This window comes from Aptenodytes patagonicus, chromosome 3 (genome assembly GCF_965638725.1).
Source record: "Aptenodytes patagonicus chromosome 3, bAptPat1.pri.cur, whole genome shotgun sequence".
NCBI lineage: Eukaryota > Metazoa > Chordata > Aves > Sphenisciformes > Spheniscidae > Aptenodytes > Aptenodytes patagonicus.
Window position 1 is genome coordinate 60,556,352 of NC_134951.1, and position 27,970 is coordinate 60,584,321.

General features: G+C 40.6%; 1 protein-coding gene across 1 annotated transcript in view; it reads left to right on the plus strand.

Annotated features, from left to right (window-relative positions):
* CLVS2 (clavesin 2) overlaps window positions 1–27,970 on the plus strand; it is a 60,321-nt gene that overhangs the window by 5,097 nt on the left and 27,254 nt on the right. Inside the window, exon 2 of the mRNA XM_076333508.1 lies at window positions 5,583–5,757. Coding sequence (XP_076189623.1) covers window positions 5,583–5,757 — 175 coding nt within the window. The remainder of the gene's footprint in view (window positions 1–5,582; window positions 5,758–27,970) is intronic.

Sequence of the window (27,970 nt, forward strand, 5' to 3'; positions counted from 1 at the left end):
GTGCAAATGGGAGTCAACTGGGACCAGAATCTAGTTAAACGGATGATACGGTGGATGCCACCCATCATCAAGAACATAAAATATTGAAAACAGCTGACACAGCTGGATTTGACACGAGACATCTGTACCCTGCATTGTCCCTGTCTCTTCTCTTTCTGTTGGCCTGGTGGAAATCACAGTGGCCTCTGGGAGTGAAGAGGATGCATAGAGCACATAACCAAGAGGTAAGGGTGAAAGATCATAGTGAAGTACTACCAAGGGTTGATAGCAGTGTCTGCCAGACTGTTTTTCCCAGAAATCCTTGGAAATACTTTGAATCTGTTCATTTCCCATAGAAAATTCTCAAAGAACTTTTCTTTCCCGTAAAGGGGAAATTGCTGCCACTATTAAATTACAAGAGAGCGGGATGCTCAGTTAATTGTTTGAGCTGTTCTGTTCTTCTCAAATCAAGACCTCAGTGAGGCATTACCCTAGAAAGCTCTGTCTCTGTCGTGGTAGAAATGGTAGCCATCCCGAAGCATTTGAAAGAATCACTGTCAGTACGGCTATTAACTTGTCAAGCCTTCCCAGGCTCATTGCTTTAAAGTCAACCTGAATGAAAAATTTTAAGAGGTAGCAGAGTGTGTCTGCGCACCAGTCCCCACCTCATCTGAACTCAAGCTGGGACTCACATAGAAAAGGAACATTAAGAATGAATTACATATGTGATAACATATTTCCAGCATTTGTTATTCACAGTAACAACTGGGCTAAAAAAGTTGTGTAAGCTCTCCACTGAATTAAGCATGGTTCTATAAATAGAGGTCATTAAATACATTTAAATTAACTGTGAGTTCTCGATTATCCTAGCAATTAGTAATACCTTGCTAGCTACAATATGTCCCATAAAAGTCTGTTTAAACAAGTGAATGCAACTGAATTTAGCCATAAATAAATACGGATTTATTTCTGCACAGCCTAACTCCAGGCTACTACAGCTGCTGCAGCAAGTCAGGCCCAGCACACCCTACGTACCTGACAGCACTGGAGCTGTCATTGTAAAACTGGGGCCAGGGCAAAATGAGTGGCTTGCTGTCCCCTAAATACAGGCTGTTACTTAACACAGATTGGTAAGAATAAAACAATACCATCTTCCCCTCAGACTGAACACCATGGTCTCTTAAAATTAAAGGCTAATATGTTGACTTTTTTCTTTTCTTTTTTTTTTTTCTTTAAGGTAGAAAGGCAGTCAAAGCCATCTTGGACCAAATTTATTTCATACTCACTAGCTTATCTGGTCTTTCTCACTTTTGATTGGTTATATTTCTGTATCTATATGGAAAGTAATTTCAACGTGGAATAAAAGTTTCAGCAACACAATCTAGAGTAATTTTTCCCACCTTCTTTTTACGTAGGATTTTCATTTCCCTACAGTCCAGCCAAGGATGGAGCCGTATGTTATGGCAGAGCCTGTGCGTCCTGATGCTGATGTGAACAGTAGTAGCAGTGAGGTGAAATGTTGACCAACATGGGGCTGGAGTGGATTAAAGATGAGTCTTTATGCAAATAACTGTGCTGTGTGAAGGCTTCAGTATAGTTTCTTTGATCACGTTTCATTTGCTTGGACTGTTCAGCTGATAACTTTCAGTACTCAGCTTGCCATTCGCAGCACCTAAGATTTCATCTATCACACTGGGTTTACATTTCTGGCTTGCCTCAGCATGTGTCCAGAGTAAAAGCTGCTTTAAATATCCACTAACGGATTTGTCTGGTTTTCTGTACTGTACTTAAGTAAGGTATCAAAACCAAGAGAAGAGGTCCATTAAAGAATGAAGGGCGGCTCCTATCTTCAACTAATTGCCCCAAAGGGTATTTGAGGGGGTAAGCTTGGTTGTTAGTGACATGTCCCTGTATACTCCTGATGTGGCTTTTTAGACTTAACTAGTACTTCAGATACCTTCCTCTGGCAGATAACTGTTCTCGCTTGCTTTTAGCTAGACCTGTGTTCTTCAGGACTTGTTTTCACCGAGAGGACAACCTTTTGTCTTTTTCAGTGGGTAAACATACGATATCGTCATTGTTGTTGTGGACTGTATTTCTTAGACTAAGCAAACCTGCAATAGGAGTTACGGTGATGGTGAATATGCCATAGATTTGTGGAGGCCCAGCCCTGCGACCATTGGTTACTCTCTGTGGTGGCTGAAATCCTGGTCTCATTGACGCCTGACAGTTTTCCCGTTGACTTGAATGAATTCAGACCATAATTAGGTGTATTTGTGTTTACGTGTACACATCTGTATATTTATCACTTAGGTACATATAAAAGCATTTTGTGGTCAGTCTTAGAGACCTGATTGGCTTCATAAACAAAGAATCTTTATGTCTAATGCACCAGATTTCTAGCAGTCTTGTGCCACTAGGGAGTTGTTAATCCACGGCATGTAATGTCTTCTTGAACTCCCTAGGGAGGATGTTAGAGATCTACATCAGGAACTTCGGACCCATCTTCTTGGACTGGATGTAGGGTGCTTGCAGCAGCCTTCTGCTTCGTGGAGCTCTTCTCCTGGAGAATGAGATTCTCTGAATGGGGCAGCCTAAATGTCAAGTGGGGTTGAGGCTAATTTTAGGATTTGAGTATTTCTAAGGTCCGCTTTTTATATAAGCTCTGATAGATGATCTTCCTCAAACTGAGGCATTAGCTGCTCTCCCAGTGTCTCACCTGATGAAATTTCCTTCCCAGTGCAACATTTCCCCTGGGAACGCCTCTTACAGGGTGTATCTCCATCTGATTTCACAAAGCCATAAAAAAAATAGTATTTCTGAGACCTCCACCACCTCGTGGAGGTAACCAGGGGTTTGAAGGCAGTTGGCCACGCTCTGAGCCCAGCCCTGACCCTGAACATGACTCTGTAAGCCTCCTTCCGTCAGACTAAGTGCGTATTTTAATCCTGAAGCTGGCAGTTGTACAAAATGCGTGTCATACAGGGGTTTTTTAGTTCCCATGTTGATTAGGTGCCCTCCGCTGTCCATGCACCAGTGTTGTATTGGATAGGTATACTGGTCTGCAGATACGCTAAGCAAACTAAGACCTTTTTAGTGCCAGTAAAACCATCTATAGTCTTCACGCTGCCAAACAGTCCCTACATGTCCCATTATACATGTGCAAACTCATTTGGGAAAGAGCCAATGAATGATTTCATTTTTCCTCAGGTCGCTCTTTGCACTGCGGCGCTGGAGGTGTTTGTTTGCTTATTCAGAGGCCGCAGCAGCAATGATGGCATTTTCCCCATGTGTCCAGCAGTTGGGCTTGGGGGAGCTGCTCTGCCTGGGGAGAGGGGGAGCGTCAGCCGCGCCGCGCCTGAGGCGTTGGCTCTGCCACGCCAGCCCCTGTCCCCCCGGGCAGATTTGCCCAGGGTAGACAGGATGCTCCAGGTTTGCTTTACTGCACCTACTGCAAAAATGGGGTCCTGGCCTAACAGTTCTTCAGTGATCAAATTGTGCTAACAATTTTAAGGATCCAGGTTTTGAATGTTTTCCTTCAAAATTGGTTTTAAGGCACGTTCTTTTTTCCCCCCTGGACAAATTTCCATTTACAGAAATGGTCTTTTTTTTTTGCTGCCAAAAGGAAATAGAGAATTTTAGCGTTTTGAGGATTTCCATAGGGAAATTGCAGAGAAGATTTTTTCTTGTGCTGTTTTCTCTCCCAGTTGAAAAAATCTGTACAACAAAGAGGGAGCATGCCGAACTTCCTGTCAACCTTAGATCTCAGAAAAGTAAAGCCTTAGAAAAAAGTTAAATCTCAGAAAAGTGAAAAGGAGAGGAGCGAATATGAAAACTTTTATCCTACTTTTATCAACCAAACCAAATTCAAAACAAAATAAGGGTTTCCAAAATGAAGGGAAGAATCATGTAAAACAATGTTTCCTCTTTTGCTTTCTGGGGAGAACACACTTTCTCTTGTTCAATTGTGTTAGGCTGACATTAAGAGAGTCCTATTCTAGTCCCTTTCCTAGGAGTGTATAGTTGGGAAGTTCACTGAATTTTAGTTGGCTGAAAAAACCCCATGGAAACATGTGAGGAGTCAGCTAGATCAGATTAATTTCGTTTGTGTTTTTTCCTTTTGCAGATACTTTCAAAATATAGTTATGTACATAATGGAACAGTGCACTTGTATTAAAGCAAATAGAATTTAGTATAATTTAATGTAATTTCTAAATAGGCACACATGCTCTTTGCTACATATGCAGTATGGTGAAGATTTCTCTGGGGACCCATAATTTTGAGAACTTCTATGTTTGATGCCATCATGGGAGACTTTTAAAGGGCCTTATTTAAAAATACCTGCACAAACACTGAAGATTTAATTCTTTCTTTTGTTCCTGGAATATTTGCGTATCTGATATTTTCTGGTTTAGCTTTCTAATGCCGCATCTGATACTCTGGTGTGGACTGGCAAATTTGCATCTGTTTCAGTAACCATTTGTCTTACTTCTCAAAAAGATTTTTAGGTATAAAACATAGTTAGCCTGGAAAAAATCAAAACTTAAACTACTACTTTCATATCTCTTAAAAAACCCCAGATAATTCCGGTATTTCGCCTTTTTTTAAAAAACCCAATAAGCTAAACTGCAAGTTGATTAATAACTCTATTATATGGCAGTCTAAGATGACATTGTTGTATATATTTAAGCTATTCAGTTGCTGTATTAGGTGCTTTAGCTTCAAAAAAAAAAGATTATACTCAACAGGGCTTGGCAATATGGAATTACGTCTTCTTTTACGAGATCATTGATCTAAGAAAAGATTATGTGCATATATGTAAAACACACAATTACATATTGTAGGTGGCATCTTTGTAAACCCAAATTTAACATAGAAAAATCTAGGACTGATGAATACCACATTCCAAACTTACTCCTGAAACCACATACAAAATACTCAGTACTCAGAAGGCAGTTAAGTAACCCTTAAAAGGTTGCTATTGCTCTTAACCAGAAACACCTCAAAGCCCTAGTGTGTGTTACTTTCTGCTTTCAAGATCTTTGAGTAATCAGCCTTCTGTAATACCCTTTGTAGGTTTAAAAGAAAACATTACCCAGAGAGAGGGACAAGGGGAGCATGTGGAAATCCCTTTTTTAGCTGATAATTTTATAGAAGCTGTTATTTCAGTCCCTTGGAAAAATAAGGAAGAAACTTTGTGTCTAGGCTTCTGGTGTTAGACTCAGGTTTTGGTATCATTATGATTTTAGAAAAATACAGTTTGCATAGATACGTTTGTACAGACATTTAATAAAATGCATAGATATTAAAGCAGATTAGAAGACTACAGAAAAGTTCAAATTTGCTTTTGGTGTGTTACATTCTTGTAGTTTGTTCTGGCTGGCTGATGGTCTAGATGTACATAATCCTGCTCCAGAGGATGAGTTCAACTAACTGAGCTTTTGAGACTTTCCCAGCTTTACATACCCATGACTTCTGAGCATACATTTGCATTCCTTTGATTAAAACTTTCGACAAGCAGTACAAAGGAAGAACGCTCAGAACTTCTCCACATCTGTGGTCATTGCTCCTTTCCTAACCGAATCTCCCCTTAACGTTCACAGGTACACACTGGTGGATATTTTGCGTGCCATACTTCTTTCTTTAGAAGCCATGATAGAAGACCCTGAGCTTCAAGTGAATGGATTTGTTTTGATTATAGACTGGAGCAACTTCACCTTCAAGCAGGCCTCCAAGCTCACACCAAGCATGCTTAGATTAGCCATAGAGGGCCTTCAGGTAACATTCTTCTTTTCTTTCTTTTCCTGATTCTCCTTCATTTTGCAGTTCATTACAAATCTAGGTGGCTAAAAAAACCCAAACAAAGCAAAAATCCAAGAACTTTTGCATAGCAAGGCTATTAACACCTTTAGGTATGGGTGAACCGGCAAGCTACAGTGGCACAAGCTAACACGTGAGCTTATTCAGCTAACTGCAGTAACTCCTGGTGTGTAGGCTCCTTCTTTGCCATACATAAGAGCTGACTTTTCTGTCTTTATTCCAAAATGGTTGGCTTCCTGTAAATTCAGACTGTAGCTTCTGCAGCAGCAAGTTAGAAGTAATCAGTTTATCTTGTCATTTTGCACAGGGCTAATGAGATATGGGTTGCTCCTGCCACGCCAGGTTATTTTTTTTTGTTGATTCCATTGGAGACAGGCTCTACATCATTTTTCCTGAAAAGTGTGGGGCACTGTAGTTAGACAGTTAGCTGGGACTATTTACTTACTCAAAGTTCAGCATGTGCTTGGCTTTTTTGGTGGGTCAGGATTAATTTGAGCAGCAGCTTCTGGGACTGAGTATACAGTGATTTAAATTTCTTTCTGCTCATTGTAAATGCACTTTACATGGCACAGGCACATTGGTGGAAAGGATACTACATAACTCTTGGCTGTCTCCTATGATCTTTAATGCTTATTAAAATGAAAAACTAGAATCTGTAAAGTAGTTGTTTGCTGTGCAAGCTTGAGTTGCTATGTTAAAAATACCAGTAATTCACTCCTGTGGCGGTGTGCCTTGGTTTTACAAGGACATATATTCCTTTTCTGTGATGTTTTTATCATTTATACATTTTTATTACTCATAAACCAAAATAACAGCCTTATCTTTGGACTTTCTTCACTTTGATATTGCTATTTTTGAAGAAACTTGTATAGCAGTAGTATGGAATTTTGATCTAAATCTTGAAATGGCTTAACCAGTATTCAGCTTGCTGTTGCACACAGAAGGGTAGTGACAGTCATGAGGCAAAGATCTCAATTTTTAGTTTGTTCTGTTTCCTTATGTAATGGTGTGATTCCATGGTCTTGAGAACTACATCAGAAGGCAGCAGTGAGATCTGTACTCTAATAGCGCTGCATTTCCTTTTTTGCTTTCAAAGTTGTTTTCTTTTTTGTGCTGTTTTTCAAAGTTAGTCATTGTATTCTCATTTAGAACATGAATAAATACTTCAGTAGTCTTTGTTTTTAAATGGTGGTGTTTCTTCTTGGACATTAATCAGAGATGATTATTTTGAGGAGAGCTGCAGTGGGTAATTGCATCTGAAAATACAATGGGTGACCTACCAAACTTCAGCTGGACTCTCTGTTCCCCTGCCATTGGTTGGTTCATTACTGAGTTGAGGTGAAGTCCATTGGCTTGACTTACCCATGCCCCCAGCTTTGTACATTCAAATATTCCCAAGTCTGATGGTGACCAGCACCCAGGGCATCATTTTGTGCCCAGTGTCTTCAGTCCTCTTGACTCCAGGGATGTACAACTGGGCATGAAATGCTCCAGAAGAGGGAATGGGAAGGCACTGAAATGGCAAATGTGAGATAAAACTCCCAACGCTCGAGGAATCTGTCCTAATCTGTGACAGGTATTGTTATCTGTAAGCAGCGACTTTTACAAGGTCTTTTACCACAAGTCCTTTGAAGAAATCAATTAGTTGGGCTCTTACAATACACCATTTCATTTTCTGTGGAGAACCACTGAGGGTATGAGGGCTGACATTGTTATACTAGCAAAATTGACTGACTCTCTAGTGATATTTTCCCAGTAGTTATACTACCTGGGGGCTTGTTTATATTTAATCTTTTTCTTTTACTTAGACATTTTTCTATGTAAAGATGTATTAGAATCAAGGGAAAGGGCTAAAGACAACTGTACTGAGCATCTTGGAGGGAGAACGTCACTTCAGAAACAATTGCGATCAGCAAGGAAATAAGAGGAAAGCATGGTGGAAAGGCAGTACAGAGAGATCCTGGGCAAGGCATAGGTTTACTTGCACCTTCTTGCAAGATTTCATGCCTGAAATGTTGCATTCCCTTACCCTCAACAGGGACTGCCTTTTCTTTTATTTTGGACAAAAATGCACAGCGGAAACATCATTCTGAATCATGTCAAAGTAAAAAGTACTTAGTCAGGCGGTATGAAAAGAACAAGAACAACTCTCACACTGTTTATTTATGATCTTTGTAAATACTCTGTTTAATCAGAGAAAGGGAATTTACTTTGGCTTATAAGATTTAACAGGCTCAAGATGCTGAACTTTACCATTTGGGGAATTTAAATATTAGTGTTACTTGCATGGAAAGGGACAGAGAAAGTGGGATTAGTGACCACTGAATTTGATGTTAACCAAATCCCTTTGCCTCCTGAATGAAATCTACTAAATTTGCATTATATTTGCTTACCTTCCATGGTGAGCAGAATATTGAATATGGCACATACCAAAGTGAGTTGATTACAAGCTATGGCATTTCTGGGCTCTTCACAACTGCTTAGTTTTTAGGAAATTGCTTTTGAAAATAAGATAAGTAAATATATACAGTTTTCTACTGAATACAAGTTCTGCTATACACTTTGTCTGCATATGTATGTTAAATGGGAGCATGAAAAGCATCATACCCCTAACTGACTTGTATACCTTAGAAAAACCTCCTAGGTAGTTATATTCAGGAAAAGAGTGTTTTGACCATGGAATTTTTAATGTTAAAGGACAGTGATTATCTGTAAACTGCTGTGAATTTCCAGCATATCCATCCCAACAGTGCTGTACCAACCAATTGGTGTGGTGTAGGTCAGTGCCAATTTTCAGAACAAATGGTTTTGCTAGCCAAGAAACATAAACCTCCTGTAGACGTTGGGGCACTTTGCTGGGACCCTTGATGCTCCAGTCCTAGCTGATATACTGGTTTTGTCCTTTTGGAAAAAAGGAGCAATACTCTTCCCTGTGGATGCTGGTGGCTGCAGCATTTATGTTGCTCCTAGTCAATGGGAAGGAGGATTTGCACTTAGAGCCCCTATGCCTTCCATAGTGAAGAATAAGAACATAAACAAATGCAATACGTAATATTCTTTATTTTCTGAGAGGGGTCTGTCTGGGTTAGGTGCCTAGGTTTTGACTCAGAGCTGTGAAACCAGAGCAGAAGGAAAACATTCTTTGGGAGGTGAGACCGAAACCCATGCCCTGACTTCAGCACCTTGTGTTGGCTCTCCCCAGCATATTCAATGCACGGATGTCTGTGAATCCCAGTGTTTAGGTGCTCACTTCTCCCCCATTCATCACTTTCTGTAGCTGAGCACTGAATTTGGGCTTGTGAAGGAGCTATGTTACTCAGCAGCCAGGTTTCTGAAAGCAGGGAGTGCTACAGCATTGTGTGCTCCAACACCGGAGTGCCTTGAATAATTCCCTTTAAAAAACTTTGAAAAACCTTACAAAATTTTGACTCTTTCCCCAGCAAGGGGTTGTAGTCTGAGTGCTTCAGCTACTTTTCCCATAGAAAGGAGAACTCTTGAGAGCTCAGAAGAAAACCAGAACTAATACATAGACAGTGATGAACTCTAAGCTGTTACCACACAAGAATGGCATCTTGATGTTATGGTCTCATAAAAAGCTCTATGAAAATATAATCTCAATACACAGTATTGGTCAAAAAAGTAGATCAAATGTAAGGAAAGGAACGGAGAGCAGGGAACATGGTGAAGGCACTGCAAAAACCTGTGCCATCACTTCCATCTTGAATGTTGTGAATGCTTCTGATTTTCTGTCTCAGAAAGAAGGACACTGTAGGACTGGAGAAGGGCAAAAAAACCCCAAAGTATGGGCCGGTTTCTGTATAAAGAACAACTAAGTTGGCTGGGATTCTTCAGGATGGAAGAAGAAAAACTGTGAAGGGAAACTACAATATGGTCTATAAAACCATAGAATCACAGGATAATTCAGGTTGGAAGACACCTCAGGAGATCAGCAAGTCCAACCTCCTGCTTAAAGCAGGGTCCCCTATGAGGTCAGACGAGGTTACAAACAACGTCATAGGTGGCTAGAGAAAGTGGACAAGCTGCAGATGTTCTTTGTCACCTCCATTTTAAGAAATGGGCACCATCAGATGATACTGGCCTGGCTCTTTATATGACACGGTGATTCTTTGTACAATATCTGGGTAATCGGTGGAACTCCTTGCCATGGGAAATTCTGGGTGCTAAAAGTTTAATTCTGTTCAGGGAAAATGGGTAAGTTTGTGGAAGAGAAATGAACTGAGGATTACTAAATATGTAAAAACCACATCAAAGTTAAGAATTCTGCGGGCTGCACGTAGTTGGAGATGAGGTGAATGCTGAGTGAAAATATCACATATGCTGTCTGCATTGTATCTGCTATAGGGTTTCATTTTTGGTCTCTGTTAAGGACAGGATATGGGGTTTGATGGGCCTTTGGTGGGACATAATTAAGTCGTGTATATTCCACCCCTCTTTCCCCTGTTTTTAATAACCTTTCTTTCATTTTACTGCTCCTGGCACTCCCATGGCCCCTTCTGCCTGAACACCAAGCTGGGAACACTTGGGCAGAAGGACGGAGGAGGTTCTGTGTATGATTCTTTTCTTTGTGATAGTCCTTTCATAGCTACCTATATGGGCTTTTTATTAAGTATCAAGAGAGCACTGTTTTCACAAAGCAGATAAAAACAGTGTCAAAGACCGAAAATTCAATTTGAAAATTATATTGAAAGTTGGGGTTTAGTATTAACTCCAACAGACAGCTTTGGGGGTAATTATAAGTGAGCTTTGCAAAATGGAAAGTTGTGGGTATGCATAAGACACTTTAACTGATTAACTGATATTTAGGATTCTAAGACCTGGAACACTAAATCCTTCTTAAATACTTGATTTCTATTTAGCTGATAATAGTAGTTGCATACGTGACAGATTTGTTTTGCATGTTGTCACTCAGGCAGGCTGTACCTCCAAATGCTTTGCAAAACTGCATAGTTATTGGTGGCTGAATATTAATGCTTGTCCTCTAGGTAAAAAGCTGGGGAAAAAGAGATGATACACATTTAAACTGGGATCTGAACATATGTGGGCACTCAGCATTGTTGCAGAGGACAGAAGGCTCTTGCTTTTGGGTTGAGGATGTTTACAGGAAGAGAGAGCGATGGTGTTGTGGGGGACAAGGCAGGTCTTTCAGCTGCTCATGACTTTTTTTTTTGGAACAAAGGAAGGCTTCATAAGCTAAACCAAACTCGTTACTGTGAACATGAAAGCAAAACAGAAAGAACACGAAGACAGCATGCTTGCAGCTACTATTACTATCTACAACATCTTTCAAACAGCTGTTCTTGTGAGTTGTAAGATTTGCTGCAGCAGTGTAAGGTGGAAGGAACAGAGACCAGAGCATGTACAGTCTGGTGATGAAAGGGACAGGACTTCCTACTCCCATTTTCTTTGAACATAAACTTCATCTGTATCTTACAGGGAATCTTATCTGAACATCATAGTTGGTTCACCTTTCTATTTAGGTATCTACAGACAGTGCTTAAATTTCGCCACCTCGTTCTGGACTACATCTATACAGCCAGCAGGCTTCAGTGTCAAGAATTTGCAAGGCAGGAACTTCCAAAACTAAGGATGCCTCTGAAAACAGTATTTTGACTTCATATAATTACATGGTCACATGCTCTATGCAGTGCATAAGATTGTTAATAATGAGCTTAAGGAACAGTTACTCAATACTAGCAATGATTATCAGTGAGCAGCAAACCACAAAAAAAGAGCTTTAAATGTCTTTGCATCCAGACTTAAAACCATAAAACCCACTCATTCAGTGCTTGAGTTTTCCGCCAGTTTTTGAGAATAGGGTCCTGACACTTCACGTAGTGCTTGGGAGGATATTAAAAAGTAGCAGGCTTAAGCTTTTAGCGGGAGTATCTTCTGCTTTCAGGAGGGCTAGTAAATCAAGTAGCTGCTTTCATTCAGTTTTTTATCAAAGAATTAAGCTGTTTGTAAATGCTAGAGTCCCCTGAGCCCAGGACCAGCCCAGAGAGTGGAGGAATGTGCTTGTAAACAGCACAATTTCGTACCAGTTCAACTCATGTTCTGTAGCAGCAGCAGAATGGGATATTTTTCCTAAAAGCTTGTTATTTTGCAAGAGTTTGCATATATTTGATCTTCTCTACTTGTAAAAAGACCATCAAGAAGGCTTGCCAGCAATTTACTGTGCAAACAGGGTGGACTGGAAGTGATTGTTAGTTCTAGCTCCTCACTTGCTGTCTGGACGGGTTTAACCTGCCAGGTGAGAAAGGACTTGATGTCCGGAGCTCGAATTCTGTTGCTTACAGGCATGTCTGTATAGACATAGCCATTTATTCAGTGTGGTCCCAGCTGTTAACCTGTTATCTGAAGACAGAATAATTAATTTCCTTGCCAGATTCTTTTATGATGCTCATCAATAAAAAATCGTTGAATGCCTTTCAAATGGTAATTTATTTATTCTCACAAACACACTTTTAAGATGAGGGGATACTATTATCTCTTTTTTTCCATCCGAGAGCTATTCCAGTGAAAGATTACTGTTAAAAGTGTCTGCTCATTTGGGGTGCCCACTGTGACAGGTCACGGTCTGATTTTCTGTCACCTTTTATACGTTCGGAGCCCAGCTGCCATTTATTTTTGATCAGGAGGATTCAAGACTTCTAAAGTCTTGATCCTGAACCCCCAAACCAGGAGCCTGAATTCTAGCATGGCCTAAATTTAGAGCTCCTCATTAGATGCTCTTTGAATGCACGTAACGCCGTGTGGGCTGCCGCCCCTTTGAAACAAATGGTAAGAAGCAGTAAACTGAACTCCCCTTTCACCCCCAGAAACTCTGCCGTGTGGCATCTTACTGAAAACTGCAAGGATGCTTAATGGAGTTAAATATCCACCACCCAAACACTGCAAAGGGAGCTAGTAGAGTAACTGCCTGCAGTAGGTTATCATCCTCCATGTGAACCCGCACGAGTAAGAGAGTGGGCACTTGGCCAGTGTTTTGCAGATATTTGCTGTAAGTAAGGCGTGATTAGTTGTGGGGATCTTGGCTTTCATTCAGGCGCTTTGATCTAACTGGCACAGACTCTTCTGGCCGTTCCTCCTGCCCTTTTCCCTCTGAGCAGCCTTTGCCCCAGTCCTACTGCTTCCCCAGTTCCTCATCCCACTCCTGTTGACATTGCCTTACTTTGTACTAGTCTTCACTGATGTGTTGTTTTTGTCTCAGTGTCCTGATGTCATGCTCCAAAACCTTAGTCACTGTGGGTGATTGCATGCTAAGTTCATCTTAGACTCCTTAGGAGATCTCAGCCTTTTGTGGTCTCACTGTCCAAATACTTTCCACATCTGGCATCTAATCAGCTTCAAATCTCGCAACTTCAAATCTCCTCTTAATCAGTGTCCCCATTGCTCTTCGTACCACTCTGAAAAGCAGCGCTAGAGAGTGAGTCCTGATCTGTTCACGTATCAAGTGAGTCCTCTAGCCACCAGGCCGTTAAGGAAACAGTCCTTGTAGTTCCTCAGCCTGGAGCTCGTCTGCTTGGTATATAAGACTCAGTGCTCACAGGGCCGGGCAGGAGATGTTGGGAGCTTCTGGGGATGTAGTGGAATGACATGGCACGATCTGGGAAAAGAAAATTTTTTGTACCTGATGTTTTCTTCTACTTCAACAAAGTAGCCATGGTTAGTGCAGAAGCCAATGAAAATGCTCATTTTTCCATCAGTTCTGTCAACAGAGAAAAACATCCAATTAAAATTACTGCAGCTTGAGAGAAAGAAAATAGAAGAGATTCTTCTTGTACATGCAGACTGCCTCTTTCATGAGCTTTTGCTAAATGCTAACCACTTTTCAGTTTTATTTCTTTTTATCGGAAAACTGAATCTATCTGTATTAAATAAAGATAGTGACTAAATTGCCCTGATTAAGCTGAAAAACTAATATTATGCTAAGGTGAGTGGCACCAGCGTGAGAAAAGAAGGGCTTGTAGCACAAACTCGGTGTAGGGAATTAACTCTTGGCACTGTGATTGACTTCCTGTTGTCTCTGGTAGGCCACAGTTCAACAACTATATGGTTATGACCATTCCTCAGCTTCAAAATATATAATTATTTTTGGAAGTGATTTTTCTCAGTCAAGGTCTAAATATTTCTCTTTGCTTCAGTATCTTAAGGCCATGAAGGGAATAAATAGTATTCATCCTCATAAGGTCATTCAGAAATAAAACTAATTTGTTCTAAATTGTAATGTCAGAGACAGAAGACATTTTAAGATCATAGTTCACCTTCCGGCTAAGGTAAGATTATCTCAGGCATTGTATTTTCTAGTACTTCACACAGTTTAATTTAAAGTCTCGAAGGCAGGTCTGGCACATTCTTTGGAAACCTTTCTATGACTGCTTGCTCTTCAGATTTCCTCTCGGCATTAATCCTAATTTTTCTATTTGAAAATGTCACCTCCTATAAAGCCCTTTGCTATTTCACCACGTGCTGTTGGGTCCAAAGCAGTAATTCATGTGCGCCTCTCAGTAACCCAAAGAAAGGAATTGTTTGATGGAGTATCTACATGCAACAGCAATGATCTGGAATCAGGACCTGGAGATGTTCTTCCTGTCTTGTTTGCCACTGGAGATGGTGAGGTGTGAAAATCTGTGGGATCCTCTTTATCTGGGGAGCTTAAATTTACTTTTTTTGATATTGTCCAAATTGCCTGTGTTATCAATCCATTTTATATACATATCTTTCAGGTTTACCTCATAAGGATATGCTGGATCATTTTTGGAATTATTTTCTGAAATCAGTCTAACCTTTGTTTTCTGTGATGCTCATAAATCTTCTGTGATCTTATTAGGCTCTGCAGAGTTGGCTTTATGTTATTGTCTTCAGTACATACTGCCTTTGCACATAGTCCCTGTGATATCAGCTAAGCCTTCAGTGCCCGTTCCCCAAAGCAATACAGTGTAATTTTCTGTGATTTTTGTTTACATTCCTTAGCAAGTGTTCAGCTCCTATGACAATTATTTTTATGAATCCAATTTGACTTTGGTTATAAGCAAAATTTTGACTTTGGTTATAAGTGATTGCCATGCAGGAAAAACACTGCCGTCATATTTCACTGATGCTGAAAAACAAACGTGGGAAATTTCTCTAGGGGGAAGCTCCATAAAAATGTGCAATATATGGCTGGTGATGGCTTCTCTCATCTCATGTTTCATAATCATAAAAAAATTAAGACAATTCAATTTCATTAGTTTTAATAGGCATAACTATGTTTAAATAAGTGCTACTCTGGCGATGTAAAGTAGTTCAGGAACTGAAAGTTTAGAGTTATAACACACAAAGAAAATTGTATTTCTTAAGGAAAAATTAAGTACAAACTCTTTCTAAAACATCATACTCCAACTTGGATAATTTTTTTTTTTTTCCCCCAAAAAACCCACCCCAAACCCCCAGGCAAAATGCATTTCTCCAGTCATTTCCTGCATATTTTGCAAAGATCAGAATAAGTTCTTAAAAAAACATTGCTAACTTTTTATTATGTGGAATGGGAAAATAGTGCTTGTAATCTTTTCCAGTGTTTCTGTAACAAAAAGGATCGAGCACTAATGTTTTGTCTATACGTAATGAATATCCAAACATGGATATGGGCTGAAATTTGAGGTGGCTGCACATACCATCCTATTGGTGGAAATCTGGGTGTACATTCAGTCCAAAAAACTGATTATAACTCCTGCGTCTGACACTGAGAAAGTCTCATGTCAGCATCTCACCCAGAACAGTTCTGGCTATGTCGGGGTGCTTGCTGTTTCTCGTGGGTTACATGTTATGTTGTCCCTCACAGTATAGGCTTGAGTTCTGACTACAAAATGTGTATTCAGCCCCCTTATTTTATGGGACTGACTCCAATACCACACAGTGGCATTGGAAAATGCAATCTTTAATTAGTGATTAAAGATTGTATTTTCAGATGTATTTGTTAATTTCTTGCTCTTTTGAGTTAGTTCTTAAGAATCTGTTATATCTGTTAGAATAATTTTGGGGAGGGCTTTCTGTCTAAGAACAGGATTTCAACCCTTTGCACTTTCCGAATTGAAAATATTTTCTGCAAAGAGAAAGTGGTTCTGCTGTGATTCAGGAGAGGGCCTCCCTAAGGGTATGTTTAAACTGCAGTTGTCATTAATTCTCATCTGATACTGCACTGAACGTGCCTTATTACCCACAAAATCTTCCGAGATTGTTGGGAGGTGCCTTCATCCTGCACTAAGCTATTTGACTGAAAGTATCATTTAGAGCACTGCATCTTCTGGTGGAAAGCCACCATGCTAAGTATGAAGATCTAGGATAAATCATCAAGTACTGGTAGTTCTCCAGCGTTCTTCTTGCAAATTCTTTGCAAGGTACAGCCAGTCCTCTGAGGTCTGCAATGGATCCTTCAGACCTTCATACAAAAAAAACCCCCATAGAGTATACTCCAGACACCAGTGAGTGCATACAGAAACAGTGGATACATTCAGTAATTCAAGTACAGTAATTAAAAACCCAGCCATTGCAGTAGGGATTTTCAAGCTGCAGGAGAGTCTATGGTGAAAATGCAGCTTCATTTGGGAGGAAGACGGAAAAGATTTTGAAGCGTAGTGTTTAACAGAGGAGAAAAGAGGACAGAAAGGATGTTAGGAGAAGACAGGATAGTTATGAAAGGATAGGGCAGGGTGTGGGGCAGAGTGGAGACCTAAATGCTGCCCTTCAGATTAGATTTTGGAATGTTTCGAAGTAGACAATTCCATTTCCTATTTTATGGCTGTTTCCAATCTCATTGAGTAAAATGTCATTTCTAAAACAAATCTGTAAAAGCTACACTGCCATACCATTATAGAATAAAGATTAACATTTTTGAAGTCATAGCTGACATACACCTGCAATAATTAGCCTATATCATACCACCAAATATTATCAGTCCCCTCTAGTTTTAGTCGATGAGCACACCACCATTACATGGTGACTTTGGCAGACCAAATGTGTCTTGCAACTGTGTTGCTCCTTGAATCCTTACTCCACTTTCCAGAAGAATTATATGGGTTAGCTGCACACCTCCAGCAACATATTTCCATTATGAGGGGATGCAGTTAAATAGTTATGCTTGATGAGGGATTATATATCAGCGAGGAACTGGCTGAGCCCCTTAACCACTTATTTTCCCATCCTTTATCTTTGGGGGTTTGAGAGATGCGGAATTGCAAGCAAGGTTTGATGTATGTTTTGGGCATTAGCTGAGCTCCATTGGGTCATGCTTTTCAAATCTTTTTGTTAGGAATATTGAGCAATTGATTTTCACTGGAAAACCTGAGGGCATCTTCATACTACTGCTATCAGTATGATCCAATTCTGTTCCCCACAGAAATTCAGCAGGGGTGCAATTTAATGAGACCAGTGAAAGGAATCTGGCTGCTCTATTTATAGCACACCAATTGATCACGGTAGCCATGATAGGAGGAAACTTCAGAGAAAATCAATGCAGTATCAAATGAAGGTAGCACTCAAGCCTTTAAAGAGAGCTGCATGGAAAGCCAATTAAGAATGAATCCATTTGACGATCCACAGGATCAACTTGGAGCATGTGTGGTCTTACTTTAAGTTGTAGGAATGAAATCACACTGAGCAGCATCTTACTTGCAAGGTGAGCCTTACTGTATATTTTCTTCTTCATCCTGTTGATATTCTGTCCCATTAAATCTTCTTGATTAATTGTTTTACTTTCATATGGCAACTGTAAACGTCTTCTTTTAAGAGCTCCCCTTTGACAACCTTATGCTTTTTTGTAATGAGCTCTGATGTCCCTCCCTGAGGATGGCAGCCACACTGTGTAGCAGAACTGCGCAGCCTCCTGGCTGTGTGTCCAGGACTCAGGCACAGTCCCAGGTCTCAGGGCTTTCACTTAAATGCAGGGAGAAGGTGATCGTCTACCTCCATTCTCATTCCTGTCATCCAAATACTTGGAACCACAGTAGATACACAAAGCATAACTATTTGTACTCATTGCTAGTGTTTCTTAAAGCTGTGTAATGGATCTTTGCTTCCTCCTCTAATTGCATTTTTTCCTCATGATATCTGCTAAAGTCCTGAACAACCCCCCATGCTCCATCCCTGAGAATTTTGGTTTTGTGGCAGGTATTCCCCTTTACTGGGTGTATCTCCATGCCATGGGGCTGACTGCCTTTCAGTACACTGCTTTTGGGTTGCTGTAGGAGGATGGAGCAAGTAACAAAGTACAATAAAGGTATTTTAGCAGTAACTTGCCTCAGAAAGAGCCAAAAGGGGAACACGCATACGCTTTGGTGACTTTAAATGTGCTTTTTGTTCTTGTGTTTGTACATACACAAAACTTTTACCTCTTCTAAAAAAGATGGCAAACACAGCAAGGGGGAGAATCGCTACTTGTGCCTTACATGCAAAGCTGTCCAAGCTAGTAACATGTTTCCTTTCCTTCAATGCTTAAATGTGCTTGCAATTGGATAAAAATGGATAAAAACCTTGCTTCATTTTACAGCATGTGAGATACAGTGCTTAAGTTCATTTTCTGAGGAAGGATGCACATATTTTTTTCAGTAGGATAATGAAAGGCATGGCATCATGAAGTAGCTACATGAATAATTCCGTTTCTCTGCTGCTAAATGGAAAGGAGTAAATAATCTGTACCTTCCATGAACAGTTAATTTCTGTGGGCTAAATTTATATAACACCAATACCTAAGCATATTAATGGTGCTACATTTTCTGTTCATTCAGTTTTGAGTATATGTAGTGGCATGGAGGTGTGGCTTAATTAGCTAGATGAATAATGTTGGAATTATTGTCAATTATCAATACGGTCTTCATCTTTCTTTAAGCCCCAATTGGGAATCCAATTCCCAATGACATCAGCAGTTGCTGTGGTGAACTTTCATAAGCTAGTCTTTAATCTTTCATTAAATCACAGGCTAGGAAAGCAGACAGGAGGACTGAGATGAAAAAAACATGCATTTGCAGCATTGATGTCTTCTCTGAAAAAAAAAGGCAAGCCTCTGTTTTTGGAAAAAAAAGATAATTTGCTGCATTGGTGAGCACACTCTCTCAGCCATGTATATTGTCTAAGCAACACCATGAAAGCAGAATTTGGAAGATGTAAACAGAGGTGAGATGTGTGGTGGTTGAGAGAGATCAAAGTCAAATATGACACTGGGGCCTGAATACGACGAATGGCTCGGCTCTGTTACGTGCAGCGTTTGAGAACGGAGGTAAGGGTGCCAAGTTTAGCAGCTCTTCCTCTAGTTACATTGGGCTTAAAAGGTGGACATTTTTCAGAGCCACAGGCTGCGATTTTAAGTTATTGTGTAGGAGGGGGCTGGAGAAGAGAAGTCTCCATGTGAGCTACCAGCACAAAGATGGTGTTTGAACTCACACTTGTGGAGGTGGGTGCCCAGGCTGACACATGGGGAGGGAAGAGACAGGGGCAGAGGGCAGAGTGCTTTGGGGCCCCTGCGAAGGAGAGTGGATTCGGAGGGTCTTTTGAGAAACAGCTCAGAGTTGGGAGGGGAAATGGAAACCGGGTTCTGACTGACAAGGCCCCGAGCGTTTGTTGCGCTGAGCTGAGACTGGAAGAGTGGAAGTATCTGTGTCACTATTGAGGGACATAAAGGTGTCATCTAAAACTTTCGTTTTGGAACAACGTCCCAAAATAGCAGTTTGGGTCAATATGTAACTGTCTCATTCTGTGCTGAGAATTCTCATTCTGAAGAAGAGAAAATTCTTCTTCCCCGTGAACCTTAAGGTACTTATGTCATTACAGCATTATGCCTCTAAGAATACCATCACTGTAGCTGTTATTGGCACAGGTCTTCTCAGCAGTTCGTTTCTGCCCAGGTCTTGGTCTACCAATACAGAGCTCTGTCCCCTGTTTCCTTGTCCTTAATCAGTCCTGGCTCCTGACTGGGACCAGATGTTGAGCCAGTGCTTCCCTGTGTTTGTTCACTCTGTGGCGTGGCTACTTTTTGGGAAAAGAAGTACAATTGCAATTTCATCTTTGTTTTTCTGCACTAGAAATGGGAAAGGCATAATTTTACACTTTGGAAATGGAAAAGATTTTAAAGAGGCAGTAGGGAACAGAGCTGCAACTGCTTTGTTTTATTTTGCAAATACATTAATTGAAAAAACCAGAAAATAGAAAAGCAGAATCTGGTTATTTTTTTACAGATTTTAAAGTTGGGATTGATTTCCTTTAAAGTCATGAAGTCTTGCTTACAAAGCTTTTATGCTTTCCCTGAGGCTTTTCCTTCCTGGAAAGGTTTTTGACAATTTTAACTTAGTCAAAAGTAGTACACTAAGCTGTAGCTTATGTTGCCAAGCATTATTTCCCAAGGCCCTGCCTTCTCACACGTAGGGGCACACTGGTGAAACAGTGCAGAATGGAATTATCTTTGCCCAGGTCACAAAACGAGAAGTTGTCCCTGAGAGCACTCTGTCGTGTTTTCTTACCAATGCCAAGTTCACACTTACGTCCTCGAAAAATACCATTTGCATGGATAACAGACTGTCACAGGGCTGGGACATAGGTTATTGCTGTGAGATGGAGCCTTTTGGCGTTCTTCTGAGTCACTGGCACCATCTGTCCCTCTTCCTGAGGTAAGGCCGGACGGAGCGAGTGGAGCCCTGGCATGCCGTTCGGCTTTTCATTTGGCATTCCCAAGCTTGCATCGGTCGCAGGCTGATGGGGAGGTTGGTTTAGGATAACTTGTTTTGTTCCATGTTCTGCAGCGAACCCTGGGCATAACCTGCTTTGATCACATATTGTATTGCAGGAGACATGTCTTGCTGCAAAGCAGATGATTTCAAAATGAGTTTTTTTGCTATTAATGCATCACGTTGGGCTAGGTGTTGCTCGCTTCCCACCCCTCATTGTTCAGAAGTTTGATTTTATTTTGAACACACAATAAAAACTAAAAAGGCTATTCAGTCAGATTCAGTCAGGATTCATGTAGACTGCAATTCTGGTCACCCAAATAGTGTCAGCCTGGTTTACTTCTCTGCTTTTACTAGTGGAAGATGTGTTCCTGTCCTTTCTCTCTGGGGTTTGATCCTTTCAACACAGAGTGAAATTCACAGCCCTGGACTCATCAAACCCAAATTGATCAAAAAACTCCAACCCTTAAACTGAATAATTTTTAAGCAACAAAAAGTAGACTAGTAAAAAAAAAAAAGGATCAGGTCCCCCACAACTCTGTGTGTGGGAAGACATGATAAGTGTTGGTCTTGCAGTGGGAGCAACGGTGTTAGAGGAGAACAGGACGTTACAGATATTCCCAAGGATGTGAGTTTACTAGCCGAGTGCTTTGCGAGGATCGCTGCAACACTACAGAAAATAAAAACTATGAGAATTTGAGCTCAGTGCTGTTAGTAAGCTTTGAGCCAATAGTATGATGAGTGAGGCTTGGCTGTGGAAGACAGAACGAGTGGAGGGATGTGCATTTCGGCACAGGGACGACAGTGAAATGCATGTAAGTGAAGGGAGCTCTCCAGGGATGATGTTCGGTGGGAAGAGAACAGGGCAAATAAGGGCTGAAGTCTTTGGGACGGTGAAAGGTGACTTACAGCATTGAAACCTGGGGAGGACAGTTTCCATGGAATGGGGAGACTGGGGAGGAGGCAGAGAAAATGGGTACTGCAGCAATTGAGGGCATCCCATTTCTTGAGCATTTACAGTTAAATAGAGAAGGGATGAACAGTGAATTATTTTATAGTGAAAGATACTGTCATGCATTTATATGCTAAAGAAAAGGAGAAGGGAGAAAGAGGGGGTGAAAATAGGAGCCGACACTGCAAGAAAATGTCATAAGGAGTACAATTGTTGATGCTGAAAAAAATCTCCGGGTTGTTTCCCCGGTAACAGGTGAGCGTGTTGGGGGGAGGTTCATGTTTGTGTGTGCCGTTTGCTTTGCCCTCATTTTCAGAGTCCTAAAATAGATCTGGTTTCCCTTAGTATTACATAACAGATGAGTCAACACCAGCTTTCAAACATCTTTAATTAGTTTTAACAATCACATTTCTAGTTAACACATTTCATGTAATGAATGCTGCTCTCCATCCTTGCTGAAAAGGCTCAAAGGTTACCTGCAGTGGGCCTGCAGGTGCCTTTCACCAAAACTGATCCAAAGCTCTGCCACCTTTTTCCATCCTCTTGAGCTAGACAAGATATTCCAGTGCAGGAGGTCCGAACTTTCCCGTCCGTAATGCTGGTGCCTTTCTGTGCCTTTACATTTTCTCTTCCCCTACGCCCATTTGCAGGCTCCTGCGAGCTCTGGTGCAGCCTCCTGCACTCCTGAAGCCCTGCAGCTTCGGAGAGCTGGCAGCAGTCGCCTGTCCACGGAGATCACCAGAGCTGGTGTCAATTTGATGCAGATTTAAACAAAGCTAGGCATGCCAGATCGGACAGAGAGTTACTTGCTTGAATTTCAGAGTTTTGGCTTCTGGTTTGATTCTTGCTTCAGGCATTATTTCAGATCCCACATCGGAAGAAAAAATATCTTCTCTGCCTGGCTGGGAGCCATGTCCTGGGCAACACAGTGTGATCTTCACGAGGAATACTTTTCATCTGCAGCAACAGTAGATGATGCGCTTACTTGTCCACATGCTTTGATAGTAAATAGCATCTGTAATTTTTACTGCTTTGTGTAGTACTGAAAAACACATCCCAGTATGATGGATACGGATCAGGGAAGAATTGTATTTTATGTGGACTATATAAAACTATATACAGCCTGCTAATCATGCCACAATGCTTTTATTTTATAAACTTGGTGCTCTAGCAGAAAGCACATTGCAAGTTTTTTGCATTGATGCTGGGTTATATTAATCTGTCACCGCTTGTTTAACAATAGCACTTTAGAAAAGATAATTTAATTTTTTGTGAATGCATCTACATCTGTATTTACTTTTGTGTCAAAAAACACAATGAGGGAGAGCTTCATTCCAAAAAATAAAATACTTGTAAGTCGATTTTTCTTCTGTGAAATACAAAACCATGAAAAGGTCTTGATCACATTGTTTATTTACTATGAATTCAGCTTCTCTGTTAGCCTAGCTCCTATTCCCATTGGGACTGTGCTGTTCACCCTGCTGATGATAGGGAATAAAATGTTTTTATTATTATGCTTATGAAGCCTCTTATACTGAAAAAGCATTCAGTAGATACTCTATAGTGGAGAATTGTTTCCAGACAGGTACGTTGTTTTGAAAAAGGAGAATCTCACAGCCCAGATGTGTTACTTTTTAAGACCATGTATGTGGTCTTAAATGTGTCAACATTTACAACCCTACATGTGGATTATTATTTAATTTGGATTTGTTAATTGTGTAATCAGACTGGGCCTGATTCTCATCTGATGTAGAGTCTAGCTCCTCAGAAGCAGTTATGTTGCTGTAGCTGAGGTTCTCCAAAACCCCTGTGTGCTTTCACGAGATCTGCTGGTCAGTAAGCACTGGTGTCCCTCACTTGCGGCTGATGTTCAGAGCTGGGCTCCTTCTGCTGCCTCACTTGCCCCAAGTGCCAGTTTTGTTATTGATCCCAGTCTTTTAAGGTTGAAACCTTTGAGTTATGTACTGAGTTAATGGGAATATGGACAGAATTTACTTACTTAACACTTATCTTAAATATACAGTACATTGCTCAGTCCTGTAGGAAAGGAACTGGGATGCGAAGACCTGATGGATGAGAGTAATAATTATGAAATATTTTGCCTGGAGAATTGTTTATATCTTGCAGCCGTTTCTAGTCTGCATTTCAGACTATACGGAATGTGGACAACAAAAGTTTAAACAACAGGCAAAATGAACAGAAGCATTTGTGTGATACTAATTTTCTTAAAAAAAAGATATTCAGTAGAAGTCCCTACAGTGGATGGAAACAGCTCCCAGGACTCCTTAATACGTATTTACACAATAGACTTCATAGTGCTTGAGTAGCCACTCTGTTTAATTAGTGGTATTTAAAAGGTTTAATCTGTGTAATCAATAGAATTTAAAAGGTCTATAGCTTAGGTTTGAAAGAGAGTATGTCTGCTTTGTATGAGACATAATAATTTTAAATTACTTCATATATTCATGGGTTTCTTGCTGTTTTATAATGGGCAGCTGCCAGTGGAGAATGTCTCTAAGAGAGTGTAACTATGTCTGTACTAATAAACCAGACATGCCCAGGGCTGCTCCCTACTGCTGGAGTGGCTACGTCCTGGCTATTAAAGTTTTGTTATCCTAAACAGATAGCTACATCCAAAGAGGATTTGGGGAATGATACCTGATTTGTGCTACCTTCCAAATTGTTTGGGAGAGTGCTAGGTGGCTTTGAATTGCTCTAACAGTTTCACAGTATAGATAATTGAGTTTCTCCTCCATGAATGCTTCTAGGTACTGTTAAATGCCCGGTATAGACACTGCTTGGGTTTTGTAAAACATTATTTTGTGTATCTTGGTATTTCCTCTGGTACGTTTTAATAGAGCAAGGCCTGTCTCCACAGACAGAGATTGTGGCGTACACCTGATGCAGTCAAACTAGTGCAAGTCCCCAGTGAGCTCAAGTGAGTGAGCTGTATATGAAGAACACCATTGCTTCGGAGATCTTTGCACTCACCCTTTCAAGGCTGGTGGGGCAGGACTGGAACGTCACAGAGTTGTGCTGAGCAGACCCACTTGCTATTAACTTTTATGAATCTTTTCAGTGTTAAGTGTTTGTAGTGATGACATGATCACATCTTGCATCAAATAAATTGTCATGTCTGGTGTTTTTCAATGCTTGATGACACTGAGGTAGCTGGATGCTGCAGTAAAAATGCTAGAGTCAGCTGAAAGTATAGAGAGAATTTAGATAGGCAGAATGAGATTACTTGAGTTGTTATTTGACCAAGACATTGGGGTTAATACTTCTTCTTCTATGATGGCACCATGGGACTTTATACAACCAGAAGTGGTCAAGACCTCAGTTGCTTTTTTTCTGCTGAAAGCTGGCAGCTCCAGTGAGCACACCAAGCCTGTTCAATTTTGCTGGAGCTTTGGGGCAGAGTTGAGTCCAAAGCAGAGGAACCAGTTACTGAAGTGCCAACCACGGTCGTGCAGCACTGCGGCTTCCACCTGGAGATTAACCTGCATGGCCTCGCTTTGCAGGTGAGGTTGGTCACGGTCACAGAACTGGGCGATGGAGTTTCCAGCAGTGTAACAGCTCAAAATAACAAAGCAATCGGTTTGAACACCAAGGATGTCTTGGGACACATGTATAGTGCTTGCATGTAGTTTATTTCATCACGTAACTCTCCACATCAGATCTGCATGAAACTCAATTTCTGATCCTGGCGTAAGCTTGCATTTTGTATGATCACAGCAAATAACAGAGTGGAATCTGTTAGTATAGCTCCAAGGTGCTGCATTCATACACACAAAACCAAGGGCATTGTATTTCTTTTAAAAATTTAAGCAGAAACATTATAACTTTTGACACTACAGCCTTTCTAAGAAGAGTCGCAAATTTTCCATCAAGACTAAATGAAAATGTTTATGTAAAGTGTCTGCCTTCTAGAGGTTTTTTTCTTTCCGTAGACAAATATCAAATGGGTCAAAACTGAAATGTTTCAGTTGGGGAAGGCTGCCAGTATTGAGTGGAGCGTTCAGACACCTCACGTCCCCATTTACCTCTAGGCTGTATCTGTTCCTGTCTTCAGGAGAGGCTACTGTGCATCGCAGGAAAAATATTTCAACCAAATAATGTTGTCTTTGTAAGGAAATGGAAGCTTAGAGCACTCAAACTACAGCTCCTAGGGCAGTAGTAATAGCTAGCAAGCATTTTGAGATGATTTCCCCCCCTTTTTTTTACATCTGCATTCCTCCCCTCCATCCTGTATTTCAGTGAATGCAAATTCTAAGGTTACCTTTGCCTTTTGTATACAGGCAGATTTAGCTCCTGCATTCTTATCACAAGACACTTAAATATTCATGCTGCTTTTAATTTTAGTGCTGAAAGGCTGTAGTGGATATGATGATGCAGGAATTTGGGTTCAGAAAATGGAAGACTTTTTAATGGTTCAGCTATGTGTGAAGATTTATCAGCTGGGCTCCAAAATGAGCAAAGCTGACTGGAGTACTGCTTTAAATTACCTAGTTCAGTAAATACACAGCCAGGATCTTTAAATGGCTAGGCATACAGCTGGTGTCTGATATCTAGAATGTGGCTTGAAATGTTGTTCATTCTGGCTGAGAACAGGTATTATAAATCTATAGTACTACAATGTACACATATATACATATATATATTTTTTCTTTGCCTGAATTGCCAAAAAGAAGGGTAGCAATGCAACATTTTAAAAATGATCTTATGGTTATTCCAAGTGGGATTTATTACATTTAAGGGAATTTAAATGAATTATCTGTGCATTTCTTATTTCCCTGTGTGCTGGCAGTAGGTAGCCTGTCTCTCCATTGCCGGCATTTGGCTGATTAATTGGCCCCTTGCTTGATCTGTTTTCCTTTTTTTTTCTGTATAGCTTATTCTAGGGCTTTCCCTTTTTAATATGGTAACATCAAATTTGCTCAAGGTCTGTGAACTAATGTGGATTAAAAGTCAAGCAGCAGCAGCTCTAATACATAATTGATCTACCAGTAGGACACAAAGAACTGATTCTGGTTCCTAGATAGGAAATGCCTTCCTTTTTTTGTCCTACGCTGATAGTCTGAGCTCTTAAATCTATTTTAAATTAAAGTGAATAGGCTACTGGAAGCTGACAAATTATCCATGGTAATAAATTATTTAAGAGATTAATTTGATGTTTGAGGCATAATGATTTTTATGCACAGACACGGACACACTCTATTTGACACATTCTTTTTAGATTTTGATGCAGTTCTGTTCATTGGCAGTTGGAAATACCTTATGTCTAGCAAATGTACACTTTGGGTCTGTATTTGTCTTTTGCTGTGACCCCACACCTGTTAGTACCTAACAGAAGATTTTGCTTGCTTAAACTATTCTTTGTAGAGGTGCAAGAGCTTTGTGACATGCTCTCCAGATACCCTCAACAACTGCATCCCTTTGCGAATGGACAGGTTGGAAAAGGGTATGTCTACTTACATTAACATTGGCTCTGATTTTGCTTCAGCTTGTCATACATCAGTTTTCTTAGTTTCTGAGGAATGACTCTTGACTGTTCAGTTAAGTGGGGGTAGAAGCTTGTTTAAGGTTTAATCTTTAATGATATTCTCACTGAAGTGAGGAGTTCTGTATTTTCAGGCTCCTTTTGAGGTACACGTGGCGGTCACAGCAGGGGCATTTGCAGCTGTAGCATGAATGACAAGTGGGTGATGGTTGCACGGTTGTGTGACTAATAGCATGTGTGTGCCGGACGGCACGGCATGCTGCAGTGTACGGTGCTAATGGATGGGAAGCAAGCGACAGCCAACAGGGTGTCTCTCCCTTCCATTAAGTCCATTCAGGCATGCCAGATGTCATCGTCCCCGTACTGGGGATTTAATTCTCTTGTTAGATTCAACCACTAACGTTGGAGTGCCGGTAATATAAGAAAGCAGAAAATTTAAGCCATGCTGTAGAAGAGGGCTGCAAATCAGAAGGTGGCCAAGTCAGAAAAATAGAAAGGAAGGAGAGGGAAGTAGGATCTTTTTGTGCACATTCTTAAGCTGTGTGTAAAAAATAGGATACACTGTTTTCGTATACTGCATTGGACTTAAGATGCTACAATTTGAATAACATTTTAACAGTAGAGCAATAAACATTTTACAAACTATAGTTACAAACATTTGAAGATGTTGCATATGCAACAGCAATATCTTTTGTTAAACAATGCTATATTTGGAAAAAGACATACTTTCAGATGTAACCGCCCTTTATTAGGTTGGTATAGCTAAGAGTGTAGCAGTAAACAGTCAGCCTCAAAATGGAAATTGAACTTCTTTCCTAGAGGTTTTTTTAATGAATGGAGTTAATTGTGTTGCAGGCTTTCCCTGGTCTGTGAGCTGCCTGCGTTGCCTTCTGTGACATTTCTGAAAAGCTGGGCTCACAGGTGGGTGTTGAGCCAGAACTGGGGCAGCAGCTCGTTCCCAGCCTTTGGAAACTGAGCCTGTTCAGTGTTGTGCAGACAGGTTGGCAG